General features: G+C 40.4%; 1 protein-coding gene across 1 annotated transcript; it reads right to left on the bottom strand.

The window, feature by feature from the left end:
• Positions 1-17,630: 17,630 nt before the first annotated feature.
• LOC128215318 (neuropeptide-like protein 31) lies at positions 17,631-18,161 on the bottom strand. Its single transcript, XM_052922016.1, has 2 exons — positions 17,834-18,161; positions 17,631-17,650 (listed from the first exon to the last, which is right to left on the bottom strand). Exons 1-2 carry the CDS (start codon positions 18,159-18,161, stop codon positions 17,631-17,633), a joined length of 348 nt encoding a protein of 115 aa, XP_052777976.1.
• Positions 18,162-19,198: the final 1,037 nt, after the last annotated feature.

Raw genomic sequence — 19,198 nt, 5'->3', positions numbered from 1 at the left:
GTTGTTTAAGATGAAAAGACGGTCTTATATACCCAAAACTGACCACAGAAGACGGAAATTATTGCCATGTCAATTTGACATTAATCAATCTATTTCGAGTACATTTTTACCAAAATGGAAAAAAAATCATTAAAAAGCTGTGTCGAAAGAACAATAAAAAGTATTGTCATCGTGGTGAAACGTGCTTACGAAATCCACCTCAGCAAAGAACGTTGGTAAACCAATGATGAATTGTCCTTGACGTTCTGTTATGACTGTGTACTAATAACTGTCATGAATGAACGATTTAATTAGCAATCAATTTACAAATACTATGATTATTTTAAAACATTATCAAAACGAGCGTAGTAAGATGTTGCACATTTATTCTATGTTGATTAACATTAATTATTCATTATGTTTAGTAAAAATGAATTTTACATCTGCGTGTATGTCAAGAATGTCATATCGGTTTGACATTCCTTTATACATCGGGTTGGCTTTTGATTGTTTGGTTACTCTATTTTCCAATTCAGAATAATTATTTAACCAGGAATTGATTATCTAGCCCTTGTAATATTTCTTCAACTGTGATATTTTAGATATAAAGATCTGGAACGACTTAGATTGTTTTATACCAAGCTTTCGATCATTATAAGCTTTATAAGTAGCCTTGAACATTAAATTAATAAATCTTGCAAACTTGACAACTCATTTTACTAAAATTGCAAGAGATGTTGCAATCATACATATATAGTTTTATCAATATATTCCCGTACTTATTTTATATCTGAACAACTTGAAGACCACACTCAATTTCACTCTGTTTAAATTGTTGACGAAAGATGTTCATAAGTCGTCACTAGGCATCTCAAATTCACATACGTGTACATCGAATACCTTTGAACACTGGGACAGAGACGTTAGGGTTGTCTCCCACCTGGGCAGTGTCTCCACTGTGGCACATAACACAGAAATGTCTCCACTGTGGCAGATACCACAGAAATGTCTCCACTGTAGCACATAACACGGAAATGTCTCCACTGTAGCACATAACACGGAAATGTCTCCACTGTAGCAGATACCACAGAAATGTCTCCACTGTAGCACATAACACGGAAATGTCTCCACTGTAGCACATAACACGGAAATGTCTCCACTGTGGCAGATACCACAGAAATGTCTCCACTGTAGCACATAACACGGAAATGTCTCCACTGTAGCAGATACCACAGAAATGTCTCCACTGTAGCACATAACACAGAAATGTCTCCAATGTGGCAGATAACACAGAAATGTCTCCACTGTGGCAGATACCACAGAAATGTCTCCACTGTAGCACATAACACGGAAATGTCTCCACTGGGGGCAGATACCACAGAAATGTCTCCACTGTAGCACATAACACGGAAATGTCTCCACTGTAGCAGATACCACAGAAATGTCTCCACTGTAGCACATAACACGGAAATGTCTCCACTGTAGCACATAACACGGAAATGTCTCCACTGGGGGCAGATACCACAGAAATGTCTCCACTGTAGCACATAACACGGAAATGTCTCCACTGTAGCACATAACACGGAAATGTCTCCACTGTGGGCAGATACCACAGAAATGTCTCCACTGTAGCACATAACACGGAAATGTCTCCACTGTAGCAGATACCACAGAAATGTCTCCACTGTAGCACATAACACAGAAATGTCTCCAATGTGGCAGATAACACAGAAATGTCTCCACTGTGGCAGATACCACAGAAATGTCTCCAATGTGGCAGATAACACAGAAATGTCTCCAATGTAGCACATAATACAGAAATGTCTCCACTGTGGCAGATACCACAGAAATGTCTCCACTGTAGCACATAACACGGAAATGTCTCCACTGTAGCAGATACCACAGAAATGTCTCCACTGTAGCACATAACACAGAAATGTCTCCACTGTGGCAGATACCACAGAAATGTCTCCACTGTAGCACATAACACAGAAATGTCTCCACTGTAGCAGATACCACAGAAATGTCTCCACTGTAGCACATAACACAGAAATGTCTCCACTGTGGCAGATACCACAGAAATGTCTCCACTGTAGCACATAACACGGAAATGTCTCCACTGGGGGCAGATACCACAGAAATGTCTCCAATGTGGCAGATAACACAGAAATGTCTCCACTGTAGCACATAACACGGAAATGTCTCCACTGGGGGCAGATACCACAGAAATGTCTCCAATGTGGCAGATAACACAGAAATGTCTCCACTGTAGCACATAACACGGAAATGTCTCCACTGTGGCAGATACCACAGAAATGTCTCCACTGTGGCAGATAACACAGAAATGTCTCCACTGTGGCAGATACCACAGAAATAACTCCACTGTAGCAGATACCACAGAAATGTCTCCACTGTGGCAGATACCACAGAAATGTCTCCAATGTGGCAGATAACACAGAAATGTCTCCACTGTAGCACATAACACAGAAATGTCTCCACTGTGGCAGATACCACAGAAATGTCTCCACTGTGGCAGATAACACGGAAATGTCTCCACTGTGGCAGATACCACAGAAATAACTCCACTGTAGCACATACCACAGAAATGTCTCCACTGTGGCAGATAACACAGAAATGTCTCCACTGTAGCACATAACACAGAAATGTCTCCACTGTGGCAAATAACACGGAAATGTCTCCACTGGGGGCAGATAACACAGATATGTCTCTGCTGTGGCAAATACCACAGAAATAACTCCACTGTGGCACATAACACAGAAATGTCTCCACTGTGGCAGATACCACAGAAATAACTCCACTGTGGCACATAACACAGAAATGTCTCCACTATAGCACATAACACAGAAATGTCTCCACTGTAGCACATAACACAGAAATGTCTCCACTGTGGGAAGATAACGCAGAAATGTCTCCACTGTGGCAGATAACACAGAAATGTCTCCACTGTGGGCAGATAACACAGAAATAACTCCACTGTAGCACATACCACAGATATGTCTCTGCTGTGGCAAATAACACAGAAATGTCTCCACTGTAGCACATAACACAGAAATGTCTCCACTGTGGGAAGATAACGCAGAAATGTCTCCACTGTGGCAGATAACACAGAAATGTCTCCACTGTGGGCAGATAACACAGAAATAACTCCACTGTAGCACATACCACAGAAATGTCTCCACTGGGGGCAGATAACACAGAAATGTCTCCAATGTGGCAGATAACACAGAAATAACTCCACTGTAGCACATAACAGAGAAATGTCTCAACTGTGTGCAGATAACACAGAAATGTCTCCACTGGGAACAGATAACACAGAAATGTCTCTACTGGGGGCACATAACATAGAAATGTCTCCACTGTGGCAGATAACACAGAAATGTCTCTACTGGGGGCACATAACATAGAAATGTCTCCACTGTGGCAGATAACACAGAAATGTCTCCACTGTGGCAGATAACACAGAAATGTCTCTACTGGGGGCAGATAACACAGAAATGTCTCTACTGGGGGCAGATAACACAGAAATGTCTCTACTGGGGGCAGATAACACAGAAATGTCTCCACTGTGGCAGATAACACAGAAATAACTCCACTGTAGCACATAACACAAAAATGTCTCCACTGTGGGCAGATAACACGGAAATAACTCCACTGTAGCACATAACACAAAAATGTCTCTACTGGGGGCAGATAACACAGAAATGTCTCCACTGTGGGCAGATAACACAGAAATGTCTCCCCTGTGAGCAGATAACACAGAAATGTCTCCACTGTGGGCAGATAACACAGAAATGTCTCCACTGTAGCACATAACACAGAAATGTCTCCACTGTGGGCAGATAACACAGAAATGTCTCCACTGTGGCAGATAACACAGAAATGTCACCACTATAGCACATAACACAGAAATGTCTCCACTGGGGGCAGATAACACAGAAATGTCTCCACGGTGGCAGATAACACAGAAATGTCTCTACTGGGGGCAGATAACACAGAAATGTCCCCACTGTAGCACATAACACAGATATGTCTCTACTGGGGGCAGATAACACAGAAATGTCTCCACTGTAGCACATAACACAGAAATGTCTCCACTGTGGCAGATAACACCGAAATAACTCCACTGTAGCACATACCACAGAAATGTCTCCACTGTAGCACATAACACAGAAATGTCTCCACTGTGACAGATACCACAGAAATAACTCCACTGTGGCACATAACACGGAAATGTCTCCACTGTAGCACATAACACAGATATGTCTCCTCTGTAGCACATAACACAGAAATGTCTCCACTGTGGGAAGATAACGCAGAAATAACTCCACTGTGGCAAATAACACAGAAATGTCTCCACTGTAGCACATAACACAGAAATGTCTCCACTGTAGCACATAACACAGAAATGTCTCCACTGTGGGAAGATAACGCAGAAATGTCTCCACTGTGGCAAATAACACAGAAATGTCTCCACTGTAGCACATAACACAGAAATGTCTCCTCTGGGGGCAGATAACACAGAAATGTCTCCAATGTGGCAGATAACACAGAAATAACTCCACTGTAGCACATAACAGAGAAATGTCTCAACTGTGTGCAGATAACACAGAAATGTCTCCACTGGGAACAGATAACACAGAAATGTCTCCACTGTAGCACATAACACGGAAATGTCTCCAATGTGGCAGATAACACAGAAATGTCTCCACTGTAGCACATAACACAGAAATGTCTCCACTGTGGGCAGATAACACAGAAATGTCTCCACTGTGGCAGATAACACAGAAATGTCTCCACTGTGGGAAGATAACGCAGAAATGTCTCCACTGTGGGAAGATAACGCAGAAATGTCTCCACTGTGGCAGATAACACAGAAATGTCTCCACTGTGGGAAGATAACGCAGAAATGTCTCCACTGTGGCAGATAACACAGAAATGTCTCCACTGTGGGAAGATAACGCAGAAATGTCTCCACTGTGGCAGATAACACAGAAATGTCTCCACTGTGGCAGATAACACAGAAATAACTCCACTGTAGCACATAATACAGAAATGTCTCCACTGTGGGCAGATAACACAGAAATAACTCCACTGTAGCACATAACACAGAAATGTCTCCACTGTGGGCAGATAACACAGAAATAACTCCACTGTAGCACATACCACAGAAATGTCTCCACTGGGGGCAGATAACACAGAAATGTCTCCAATGTGGCAGATAACACAGAAATAACTCCACTGTAGCACATAACAGAGAAATGTCTCAACTGTGTGCAGATAACACAGAAATGTCTCCACTGGGAACAGATAACACAGAAATGTCTCTACTGGGGGCACATAACATAGAAATGTCTCCACTGGGAACAGATAACACAGAAATGTCTCTACTGGGGGCAGATAACACAGAAATGTCTCCACTGTGGCAGATAACACAGAAATGTCTCTACTGGGGGCAGATAACACAGAAATGTCTCTACTGGGGGCAGATAACACAGAAATGTCTCTACTGGGGGCAGATAACACAGAAATGTCTCCACTGTGGCAGATAACACAGAAATGTCTCTACTGGGGGCAGATAACACAGAAATTTCTCCACTGTGGCAGATAACACAGAAATGTCTCCACTGTGGCAGATAACACAGAAATAACTCCACTGTAGCACATAACACAAACATGTCTCCACTGTGGGCAGATAACACGGAAATAACTCCACTGTAGCACATAACACAGAAATGTCTGCACTGGGGGCAGATAACACAGAAATGTCTCCACTGTGGGCAGATAACACAGAAATGTCTCCCCTGTGAGCAGATAACACAGAAATGTCTCTACTGGGGGCAGATAACACAGAAATGTCTCCACTGTAGCACATAACACAGAAATGTCTCCACTGTGGCAGATAACACAGAAATGTCTCCACTGTGGCAGATAACACAGAAATGTCACCACTGTAGCACATAACACAGAAATGTCTCCACTGGGGGCAGATAACACAGAAATGTCTCCACGGTGGCAGATAACACAGAAATGTCTCTACTGGGGGCAGATAACACAGAAATGTCCCCACTGTAGCACATAACACAGAAATGTCTCTACTGGGGGCAGATAGCACAGAAATGTCTCCACGCAGACATATTTTCCACTGGCAGATAAACAGAACTGTCTCCATTTGGATTAATTTTACAAAAATGTACAACAGGCATCAGTTTTGTGTAAGAAAAACATTGAATTCATGTATGGTAGGGAACAGCTTGCTGATCAACATTGCAAAAGAGAATATTTATAAACTTCTACGTGTTAATCTTAATCGTCATCTGTTTATTTCCAAATCAGAAGACTACAATAAAAACAAAATAGATGGGAATAAGAAAATCTTTGTTCATCGTTTCCAGCCTTTGATTATGAAGCACAATCGGTAAACAAAATGAGGAAGTAATTAGGTTGTGCGTACCTAAATAAGTTTAATCCCCCACTGAGCTCCTGTTTTGCTGACAATGTTAAGGCGGTAATCCAGCCCTTTGCTTATAACCATATTCAGATGCACGAGTGGCTGTTTCTTGTTTTGTATACTGTACGGCTGTTTGGAGTAAGACCTGTCCGTTAATTGGCTGTTTTTCCTTAGGCAAGTACGTTAAGTGGCTGTTGGGACTTATGCATGTGCGTTAAGAGGCTGTTGGTACTAAGGCTTGTGCATTAGGTGGCTGTTGGGACTAAGGCTTGTGCATTAGGTGGCTGTTGGGACTTAGGCAAGTTCGTTAATGGCTGCTGGGACTAAGGCTTGTGCATTAGGTGGCTGTTGGGACTAAGGCTTGTGCATTAGGTGGCTGTTGGGACTAAGGCTTGTGCATTAGGTGGCTGTTGGGACAAAAGCTTGTGCATTAGGTGGCTGTTGGGACTAAGGCTTGTGCATTAGGTGGCTGTTGGGACAAAAGCTTGTGCATTAGGTGGCTGTTGGGACTTAGGCAAGTTCGTTAATGGCTGTTGGTACTAAGGCTTGTGCATTAGGTGGCTGTTGGCACTAAGGCTTGTGCATTAAGTGGCTGTTGGGACTAAGGCTTGTGCATTAAGTGGTTGTTGGGACTAAGCCGTGTGCGTTAAGTGGCTGTTTGGACTAAGGCGTGTGCATTTAGTGGTTGTTTGGACTAAGGCGTGTGCATTTAGTGGTTGTTTGGACTAAGGCGTGTACGTTAAGTGGCTGTTGGGACTAAGGCGTGTACGTTAAGTGGCTGTTTGGACTAAGGCGTGTGCGTTAAGTGGTTGTTGGGACTAAGGCGTGTACGTTAAGTGGCTGTTGTGACTAAGGCGTGTGCGTTAAGTGGCTGTTGGGACTAAGGCGTGTGCGTTAAGTGGCTGTTTGGACTTAGGCGTGTGCATTAAGTGGTTGTTGGGACTAAGCCGTGTGCGTTAAGTGGCTGTTTGGACTAAGGCGTGTGCATTTAGTGGTTGTTTGGACTAAGGCGTGTACGTTAAGTGGCTGTTGGGACTAAGGCGTGTACGTTAAGTGGCTGTTTGGACTAAGGCGTGTGCGTTAAGTGGTTGTTGGGACTAAGGCGTGTACGTTAAGTGGCTGTTTGGACTAAGGCGTGTGCGTTAAGTGACTGTAGGGACTAAGGCGTGTGCGTTAAGTGGCTAATGTGACAAAGGCCTGTGCGTTAAGTGGTTGTTGGGATGTAGGCCAGTGTGTTAAGTGGCTGTTGGGACTAAAGCCTGTGCGTTAAGTGGATGATGGGCCTTAGGCATTTGCGTTTAGTGGATGTTGTGCACTAGGCATGTGTGTTAAACAGGGCCTTCGTAGAATCATTGTTACTGGTCTTAGGTTTACATTATAGTAAACCTGTTCTTATATAATACAGCCTGTCACAAGGTGACAGTGGACAGGTGATTTGATTCTCCCACTAATTGCTTACATGAAAGAGATATGATGCAACTAGTGACGTGAGACAGTTAATAGAGGGTCAAATCATATCGGTCCTTGCAGATACCTATAATAGAGGTATGATGCAGCCAGTCACTTGGTGACAGTAGACTGGTGGGTTGATTCTCCTACTTCTTTCGTACATGAAAGAAGTATGATGCCGCCAGTGACGTGGTGGCAGTTGATAGATGGTTTATACGCTAGGTGTTTGCTTACATGGTTCAGATATATTGCAGCGACTCACGTGATTGAAGTGGATAGAGCCTCTGATTTTAGCTTTTTATGAATTGATTTATCACAATGGGCAGAGGGTATGATTCTAGGTCTTGAGGGTATGATTGAGGCATTATGCCGCAATTTTGGCAATTTTTCTGATAAGAGAAATGTCCATGGTTTGTTAGAAAAATGGTTTACATGTTTATAGTGAGATTATCAATGTACTAATGATGTCTCTTGTAATTTGATCTATAAGGAATGTGAATTGGCTGTGTGCGAGTTTCGGTATTTGATAAACATAATCAACAATTCGTTTATTTTTTTCTTTTATTTTACTTGATAATACTGTCAAAGGAAACCCTTCTCCTGACAAAGATCAGACATAGAACACTTGTAATTTGCCGTATTTTACCTAAAAATATAAAAAAATCTTTGTTTAATCTCATGGTGATTATATTATAAAGGAAATAAAAGATTATTTAAAAGAACAAATTGTTCATCGTCCAATAATATAGTATGAAATGCAAATCAATTTTACGAAAATGGGAAAACCACTTTAAAGCAAATGCATTTGTCTTTTTCGCAATTAATACGCAACATGCGTCAAACCACGGAATACATTATAAAACTGAGGTAAGCCCAAAACATTTTCTTAGACTCAACTTATAGATTAAGTTTGCTGTATGTGAGCATTGGCATTTGATAAAACATAACCTACAGACGCGATGATAAGCCAGTGACGATGTAATATGTTTATATATTTCTTCCATTACACTTGGTGTTCGAATGTATTGTCAAAGGAAAACCTTTTCGGTAAAAAGCTATACATAGCTTATGCTTTGAATGTTAAATGATATCCGACAATAAAAAAATATTGACATGAGTTTGTCTCAAGCACAGAATATGCTCGGAAAAATGTAGTAACAACAAGACAGGTTTTGACAAATGTTACATACGGTCATTTGCAAATTGTTATTGAAAGGTTATCTTCTTTTTCGATGTGCTGTTTTTCGTTTCGAGTTTAAAAAATAAATCTGTTCTGGCTACTAGGTTTTAAACTCACTACCTTTTATTAAACGGGACCAAGAGCAAACAATACAGCTTCATTTTTGTCTCTTTTCTTGAATTGTCATTTTAGTGAAATCCTTATACTCATAGCAATTCATGTTATTGTATTATGGAAAATTAATCATAACTTCTGAATTTACGGATTAAGTTGATATCACATTGTTGCTGACATATTGGTAATATATAAATATCACTCCAAAGATTGCTACAAGTATGTGTTCATCAGTAGGTTGTGTGATGATCTGATTTGAAGACAATGAGCAAGCAATGATGCATGAAATAACTCAAATCATTTACATAAAACGTCTAAAGACGTTGGCGGTCGACGGCAAATCTGTAGCGTATCTCTCTAGTTTTCTATCAATAAATTGCATGAATAATTGTTTGCGTGGCGCTAACGTAGCCGTTGCTTCCTTTTGCTGTGGTCACTGAAAAATGTTCAATCTCAAGCATTTTGGCATCTCCGACTTTTGATAACTGGATCAGAAAATCAGACAATAATAAGGTACGTAACATTTCTCATGATGGTATGCGAATATGTTTGTGAACCTAAGATTTGGGGTTACAACATCAGTGTTTCGAGTCATATATTAATAAGTTGTATTCGTACTTCAGCATTAGTATAGTGTATGTGATCTGTACATAAATATTTATCAAATGACTTCGAGAACGTCAATAAATCAACATGGTAATTACAGTTACTGAAGATTGCTTTTCGCAATTTAAATAAGTAAAGTTAGTTTCATAGGAATCTATTCTACAGGAAATACATCGCAATACATAATAAGCAATTACTGATCACGTTATGTGGGATACGGATCACTTTATGGAATTAGATATGGATCTCAATATGTGGATACAGACATTCATATGGAATCACTTAATACCAGCTATTAACTATAAAATAGCCGTTGTTATCGAGAGTAATCAACCCGTTTCAGCACCTTGATGTTTAAGTTAGTAATACACATTTAATCATTCAACAGATCCGCTTGAGTGCGCCTTACAGTATAACGTAATCAAAAGATTCCCGCGCCCGCCATTTCGTTAAAGCATTCCATTGGTTAAAACTTAAAAAGAGATTCAGCGCATGCGCTAAATCGAGCGCGCAACCCCACCTATTCACTTTCGTTCAGGCAGTCGAACCGAAAGGTCAGTTTTTAAGAGCTAGGATTGCTATTTAAGAAAAATTAGTTGTTCGAATTAAAATAGTTTTGCTTAGTTAGTTGATGAATTATAGTACAGAACATTACATATCAGTTCATAATCATTAAATAAATGTTTCTATTTTTCTTTGTTTTGTCTTCAAGAACTCGATCAATTGTCGAGGAATGAGGTTTTAAAACACGCACATACATATTTATATATAAATTGTAAATATTTATACGTCAGAGGACGTTTAATGATTTTGCTTTCTTTTTCCGGATGGCATTCCCGCTTCGAGATATTGTGGAAGAGTTTCGGGCCGCTAAGCGGGCAAGGAGGACCCCTCCAGTACAGACAGGCCAGACGCCCAAATCAAACACAATCGCAGCAGTCCCCGCATCAGCCCCGTCGGTGAATTCCGGTCTAGCCGCGGCTACAGCTGATGCATCTGTGGCGCTGACTACCGGCACTGCGGCTCTTGCAGATGATGGTCCTATAGCGCCCATAAACTTGACCAATACGGGGAGGGTACCCACATCTCAGGTCGCGTCACCATTCCTCGCTGGCAACGGATTACAAACCGCCGCCCTGGAAGGCCTCCAGCCATTGAATGGGCCCATCAGCATTCCGCAGCTATTGGTCGCTAATGGTAAACAAGGTACGGAACATTTCTTTTCTGATCCGTTGCCTTTAACGGTTATTGATAACACAATGAATCAGATGCCAAGTGTCTTTTCAAATGTTCGGTGCAACATCTCGCATCAAATTAAGAATAAAATTGTGTCTGGTGCATTTGTAGAATTCTCTTCTTTGATTGATTCTAAATCAGGTGTCGAGGAGTCAAATAAATCGTTAATGATAGGCCAGGACGGTCGGCTAATTATTGACAACAAGTCTGCACAACAAAAAGTAAACGATATCAGTTCGTGGACAGATGCTTTCTTAGTCTACATGTCCATTTTTTGGCTGCTCCTCCGGGCAGGACTCAGGAATTGTTAAAATATGGCCGTGACATCCGGCCTAGGCTGGCGTGATTATGACCAGCAGTTTCGACTTAGATTAGCCGCCGACCTAACTGGCCTGTCCTTCGCAAAAATAGATTACGAATTGTGGCTCCTTTGCATGGGTCCGTCCTTGGCAGTTGTAAGCAATACTTGCAAACTCGCCGAGAAGAAATGCTTTGATTTCAAGGATAGACAATGCCATCGAATAGTTTGTGCTTACCGACATAGTTGTATGTTCTGCAATCTTGATCATCCTTGTAGGTTGCGTTAGCCAAAGACGTTCTGTCCCATACCCCGGGCCCCGACCTGTCCGTGACGCAGCTCACCTCGCGAAGGTTCCCACTCGTCCGGGGTCGTTCCTTTACTCGCCCTTACCTCGGGTCCAAGTTCTCCCCCCGTTACAAACGATTCGTGCCCCGTCCGTCGTCTTAAGTACCCCGGTTACAGTCCCATAAACACATCAAATTTAGACGCATTTTTACAGCGATATCCCGATAAGGTCCATGCAACATTGTTAAAGAATGGTTTCCGATTTGGTTTTAGTTTAAGATCTGAAGGGTCGCGCGAACCCATCGATGCAAAAAATTTGCGATCGGCTAAACTTCGACCAAGCGTAGTTTTCGATAAATTGGAAAAATAAATATTGGAGGTCCGAATGGCCGGGCCGTTCTTTAGTCCACCGTTTAAAAATCTTCGAATTTCTCCCCATAGGCTTGGTACCGAAGTCTGATGGCGGTTGGCGCCTTATCACTCATTTAAGCTATCCACGGGCTGGCGGTAGTGTTAATGACGGCATAGTTAGTCAATTTAAATCAGTATCGTACACAAAATTTGACACAGTGGCAGACATGATATTTAAATTGGGAATATCAACGTAAATGGCAAAGCGTGATATAAAATCTGCATTCCGGCTACTTCCAATATCACATAAAGACTTCGAATTATTAGGCATTAAATTTGATGGCAAAATTTATATAAACTTAAATTTACCTTTTGGCGCCAGTTGCGCACCATATTATTTCGAGGCATTTTCGACCATTATCCATTGGCTGGTAAAAGACATTTCAAAAATTCCATCACTTGATCATTATCTAGACGATTTCATATTTTGCGGGGCACATGGAACTAGCAACTGCCAACATTTACTTTCCACTTTCACAGTTGGGTGTACCAATTAACGATGGAAAAAGCACGGACCCTTCCACTGTAATAGTTTTTCGGGTTTGGAAATTGATTCTTCACAAATGCTTATTAGAATACCCCGTCACAAAATCGTAGAGTTGAAGTCCCTAATTTTGCTTTATATAACAAGGAAGAAAATAACATTGCGAGACCTTCAGTCACTCGCTGGTAAATTTTGCTTTTTCGGCCAGGCAATTCGTTCAAGCAGAGCTTTTTTGCGGCGATTTTATGATGCAATGTCCGGTATAAAACATGAATTTCATAAAATAAGGATAACAGAAGGAATGCGCGAGGACTTCCGTATGTGGCTGTTTTTCTTAACAAGTTTCAATGGGGTATGTTACATTCCCGAAAATGCTTGGTTGGAAAACGACCATTTACAACTTTTTACCGACAGCGCAGGTAGAGCCGACCTTGGCGGCGGCTGTTACTTAAACGGCAATTGGGCATATTTTCCTTGACTGGATCAAACACGAAGTCATGAAAGACATAACGTTTTTAGAAATGGTCCCTGTGTGCTTAGCTTGTATATTTGGGGTCCCGAACTAAAAAATAAAAATATAATTTTACGAATCGATAACGAGGCTTAAGTTGCCATAATCAATAAACAGTCTGCGAAATCCAAACGCGTTATGCACATTCTCAGACATTTTGTGTTAAGATGCATGCGCCATAACATTTTGTTTAAGGCTGTCCATATACGAACAAAACTTAATAATATCGCTGATTCTATTTCACGAAAGCAGTGGGTGCGCCTTCGCCAGCTGGTACCCGACTTGGCAGAAAGGGCACCAATTCCGCCACTTTTTCAGAGCATGATCTACGAAATGAGGCTCGACGACTAATTGGCTGTTCCGTGTCCGGCAATACATGACAGTCGTATCAAGACGGTTTAAACCAGTTCACTAATTTTAGGCTTACGTATCAATTGCCAAATTTGTGACAATTTGGTATTGTTTTTCTCATCTTGTCACTTGATGGCCTAACCGCCAATACAGCTCGCCTCTATAAATGTGCTATCGGTGCCCAATGCAAGCGTTTTGGGTTCGCGGATACCATTGAAAATTATATAATCACTAAAATTATAACAGGCATGGGAAGGAATACACGCGCACATACAACGCGACTTCCAATAACGGCACAATTATTAAGCTTAATTGTTGAAAAGCTCCCATCTATGTGTATAAATATGTACGAAAGTGCCCTATTTACAGCGGCATACACTTTGGCTTTCTTTGGGTTCTTCCGCGTAGGAAAATTAGCCGTAACACGACAGTCTATTGTAAATCACACGTTAGCTTTTAGTGATGTAAAATAAACGAGCGATTTATTGCTTACACTTCGCAATTCAAAGACGGATAAAGAGTCAAAGGGTTACATTATTCAGATCAATAAAACCGGTAAAAGTGTTTGCCCTGTACACAGTTTAAATGTTTTTTTTCTGGCACGCAGGCCAAAGATTAACGGCTCGTTGCTGTGTCATATGGATGGTACTCCTCTTACACGCACACAGTTTTCTTCTGTATTAAAGAAATGTTTATCTGTTATGAACCTCGAATTTGCAAAGTACAACACACACACATTCATTTTGCATTGGGGCAGCCACAACCGCCGCTATGGTGGGTTGCACCACGGAACAGATAAAAGAGGCCGGTAGGTGGACGTCAGACGCCTACAAACGTTACGTTCGGCATGAAACTATACATTTGGTTCCAAATTTACTTTAGGTTTGGTTCATCACATCATATTACATATTATTTTTCTGCTTATTTAGACAGAACGACGCGCGTGTGGGTCGTCGGTTCTTCTATTATAAGGCATGCCTTTTGCTACGCCCGATCGCACGACGCGAACCTGGGAATTCCCAATAGTGCCTTTTGGTGGCAGGGCTATGGAGGTCTGAGCCTTAAAGCGCTTGTAAGGAAAGTCACGTTTTTGAAATATATTAAATGAAGATGGACTACTTCATGTCATGATTATTCACATTGGGGGAAATGACATTGGTCAATATCCTACTGTGTTAATGGCAATTCTTGCTAAAGTAATAAGAGCGCTTAAAGAATTATTCCCATCAACCACTCTCGCAGTATCGCAAATAACGCATCGAACAACATGGCGCTATTCAAGTAATAAGCGTGCGATGCGAAATGTAAGGCGCCGAATGAATGGCTTTATAAAAAAACATATTAGGTGTTGGGGTTCTTTCATTTCTCATAGTATAACGCATGAACATTTGAAGTCCGACGGTGTCCACTTGAACGAGCATGGCAATGCGCTTTTGATTCGCGACCCTAAGTCCTGCGTGTGCAGTTTGGTAAATCATTGAAAATAAATATCATCAGTTTTGTCAAGCGACGCTTTATGATGTTCTAATATACGTTTACGGTATGCTTTACCGTTCATGGCAAGTTTGCTGCTGAGTAATGCGAGGCTCCTTTCTTGTTGCTTTTTTTGCTGCCGAGCCAAAATTTCCTTACAGTATGAAGCAATTATTTAAGTGTTTTATAAGATAAAAACATCGTTCTGTTTCGGGTTGTGACGCTTGTTATTTCTTATACGCTTATAATTTGGCGAGTTCGCTTCTAGTACCTAGAATCTCACATTGGCGTTCGGCAGCACTTAAATTATGATGTTTTATTAAGCTATTTGAATTATATAAATACAGACAGTAGACTTAAAGTTAAAATGCTAACTTGTGAGTTCCGGCCATAGTACACCTTGACGGAATTCACGTTCATATACTTAAGGTTATTTCATAATCAAACTCGTAAAGCCCATTGGGGGCTATTCAAAACTGCTGTTTTGCCTTTTGGGGCGGTCGCCAGTAATACGCCAAGTTGGCAGGTGACCAGATTGCTTCGTTCGCTGTTCATGCTTGTGAATTCGTGCTTGTGTAAATAACATGGAGCCTCGCCATTAAATCCAAACTTTAAATGTAAATAAAACAAAATTAATTTTTGACAAGTTATTTGTTCTGTTGTTTTATATAGCAAAGAAAGTTATGGTTATGGTTGAATTCGAGTAAGAGAAGCTAAGCGCTCCAATCGTTATTGTAAGTTAAGGATTTATCGATAACGGTGTATACGGAAGCCGGTATGGAGTGTACGGACACGGATCACTTTACAGTGGATACGGAAGACGTTATGGTGGATACGAACTCGGATCACTTTACAGTGGATACGGATGCCGTTATGGCGGATTCAGGCAAAACGGTCACGGAAGTAACTCTATGTATGGTCGCCATGGCGTTTATGGATCTCATTACGGCGGTACTGGTTCATACGGACACCTGTCATGGACGGCCTTTTTTGTTTAAAATAGTTTTTTTGTAAAAATTATATTTGCATCAATATAAAATAATCTAAAACAAGATAAGGCTAGAAGAATAAAACGCTAAGCTAGAGCTCTTTACACAGGTTGCATGCATGATTGCAATTGCACTACTTTTATCTTACATTGTAAATGTAGAGTAAAAGTTGGAAAAAATTCCCTCAAGTGAAATATTTATCTCTTCCATAATAATGGACAGTACTGCCTTCAATTATAAGTCTGGAATCGTATTTTAATTAAGTAACAACAACCTATATTTAACATACAACATCCAATAACTGATATGTTTCTTATTTCAGATTATTAAAGAAGTCCAGACAAAGAGATGCGGGAAGTAAAACATATGGTCCTATTCAAATTTACATTGGCATTGCATTTCTATTTGTTTACGAATAAATCTCTATTCATCAGTTAGTTTTGTTGTAGTGTGTTGTGGTTATAACGATATAAATCTGGTTTAGTTGATGGTCTGTCTTTTAGCCAAACCAGTTTTTGTATTGATTAGTGTTTAAAGGTTTGCGACTTAAAAGGTAGTGAAACAACACGCGGACACAAACGCTCGGCCGATTTTCTAAGTTCGGTCATAAAGGGAAAATTCCAACTATTATCAAAAAAGGATATCTTTTCACTACAGGGACACGCTCATTTAGCAGCAGTTTCCCAATTACACTGTTCAGAGACATATAGTTAATGCATTAAAGGCACGCAACGAGAGAGACACAACATCACATAATAGCAATTCTCTGTGTGATCCAAGCTCGACCAAAGGAACAAGAATTAAACAACTGTGGTAGTGGGGACATCTAGTTTCTGCTACTACAATGTTTGAAAGTTGTAAACGCTTTAAGAAATATTAAGAGCTGTAGCGCTGTCACTCGGCCGTTTATCAGTTTTTATAAGGTCATAAAACAACCGCGTCCGAAAATACAAGATAAGTTATCGGTAAAAGTATTTATTAGTTGTCAAGTTTGTTTTTTCTCAAGAGAGGGTTAAGCGGACTATCAGATACTAGCCGTAAGCAGACTGCCTGAACCTCAGTCCACATAGCCCAAGGTTTAAAGTCATGTACACACTCTCAGGTTTTAACAACTTAATAGCAGGATTTCCTAAAATCTAGAATCCTTAGCATTTCATAGTTTATCATGTGATACTTTCGACTTTTGATTTGTGGAGTCCATCGACATGCTGTAGGTGTTGTACTTTGCTTGTAATTCGCATTCATTTAATGAACATTAAAGACAGATAGTTTAATATGTATGTTATGTGTTTGTTGCACTGTGTGTCAAATTGATATATGTCTTTGATTATTGTGACTTCAAATGTGCTTTTCGTTGCGCACTTCCTGTTGTTTTTATTGTATTGTAATAGGGTTGCTTAGATCATTTTAACCATTAATTACCTGGCACCTGTTTTTGTCCAAATAAGAATAGTATTATACCAATCTAATTTTTATTTTCTCTATATTTGGCATCAATCATAGGGTGTTACTAACACGCGGCGTTCAATAACCAACGGACGTTTTTTGAACGGTTTACGGATACTAGCCAAGGGCGATTACACATGGGTACATTATTATCAATCAATATTGAGCAAACACGGAAAAGGTAACTATTAATTATTCAGTTTAAGGATAACTATGTTCTTGTATATTAGATATAATAAGATTGCAAATATTTCATTTTTTAATGAATAAATTCATACAATACAAAATCAACAAACACATACTTTTTGGACTGGAAGTGAGGTTATAAGGTAAGACCTTCCGTTCCTTAGTAGTAGCCTTTCTTTCCTGAAAAAGAATCACAGAGCGTGAAAGGGTTTTACGGTTAATTAAAAGCTAAATCTGAATTGTCTACTATGATATGTTGTGAGATTATTGGGAATAATGTTTATCTTTGGTGTTCGCAAGTGTTTGATTTATCACAACAGTTTATTCAACATATATCACAATTTAGAGAAAGATATATCTTACCCTTTCCAAAGTGCCTCATTGCAAATCCGTACCCAAAGCTAGGGTATCGGTGATATTGCATTCCGTAGTGACCTCCATACATGCCAGGGTATCCATAGCCACCGTACATTCCTGTGTTACCGTAACCACCGTACAAACCGCCATAGCCACGTCCGTACATGCCAGGGTATCCATAGCCACCGTACATTCGCCCGTACCCGTAGCCGCCGTACAACCCTCCATTACCGTAGCCGCCGTATAACCCCCCATATCCGTACCCTCTAATGAAGCCCTGGACGGCGGACAGGCCGACGATAGCAATGAGGAGGACACATAACGCCTTGACCATGTTGAAAGCTGGAAAATACAAAAGTGTCCACTTTAAATATAAAATCACACCATAACAAATCACTGGAATATGATGTACACGTTCAAAGTTTCATTCCTTTACAAAACTTCAGATAAGAAAAGCAAAATATTAGCTGACTGTGTTGTAATCTTAAAATTCATAAAAAATATATTAAATCCACTTGGTACAAACCTATCTGAGTCATATATAATCACGGGCATTACTTTCACAATGTTTAGAATAAAAATGTTGTATCGCGCCTCCAACATGACATGACGCAACGCCATTGGTCCAGGACTGGTCACGCTGTGGCCCCATATTTTTACATATTGGGCCACCCAATTTATATCGTAACAAAATGGCGTCTATTTTCCGATTCCTATGAATGTTCCGATGAATAAATGAACATTTAAACATGTAAACAGGTTGTCGACGTGATATATACGTTACGGGATTAGCAGGTGACCCGATATGGGATAACGGGGCGCAGGAAACCATATTCGGGTTCGATCTTCCCTCTCAACCGATATGGTTTCCTTTGCCCCGTATATCCCATATCGGGTCACCTACTAGCCCCGTACCTTATAATACTTATTGATATTTAAGTATATTTTAGAATATAAATTAAATTTTGTAAAATCATACATTATACATTACCTTCTACGTTGTTTTCAACAGCTAGCCAGCAAGAAATGGGCAATTGTTTGAGCTTAACTTGTTATTCAAGACGGTCTTATATACCCAAAAACTGACCACAGAAGACGGAAATTATAGTCATGTCAATCTAACATATATGTCTTTCTTGAGTACATTATTACCAAAATGGAACATGAAATCATCTGAATTGATATAATACAATTGGATGGGTGTAGAAAGAATTATCGAAAAGTACCATCATCGTGGTGAAACGCGCTTACGAAATCCACCTCAGCGAAGAACGTTGGTAAACCAATGATGAATTGTCCTTGACGTTCTTTATGACTGTGTACTAATTACTGTCATGAATGAACGATTTAATTAGCAATCAATTTACAAGT

The sequence above is a fragment of the Mya arenaria genome, chromosome 13 (genome assembly GCF_026914265.1).
Source record: "Mya arenaria isolate MELC-2E11 chromosome 13, ASM2691426v1".
In the NCBI taxonomy this organism is placed as follows: Eukaryota; Metazoa; Mollusca; class Bivalvia; order Myida; family Myidae; genus Mya; species Mya arenaria.
Note: the sequence above shows the minus strand (reverse complement) of the source record. Positions and strands in the feature narration are given on the sequence as shown.

Excerpts from the sequence above, each read along its gene's own strand:
- LOC128215318 (XM_052922016.1), bottom strand. The coding sequence starts at position 18,161 with ATGGTCAAGGCGTTATGTGTCCTCCTCATTGCTATCGTCGGCCTGTCC. Across the intron at positions 17,651-17,833 it reads AATGAGGCACTTTGGAAAGG|GAAAGAAAGGCTACTACTAA; the intron begins GTAAGATATATC and ends ATTCTTTTTCAG.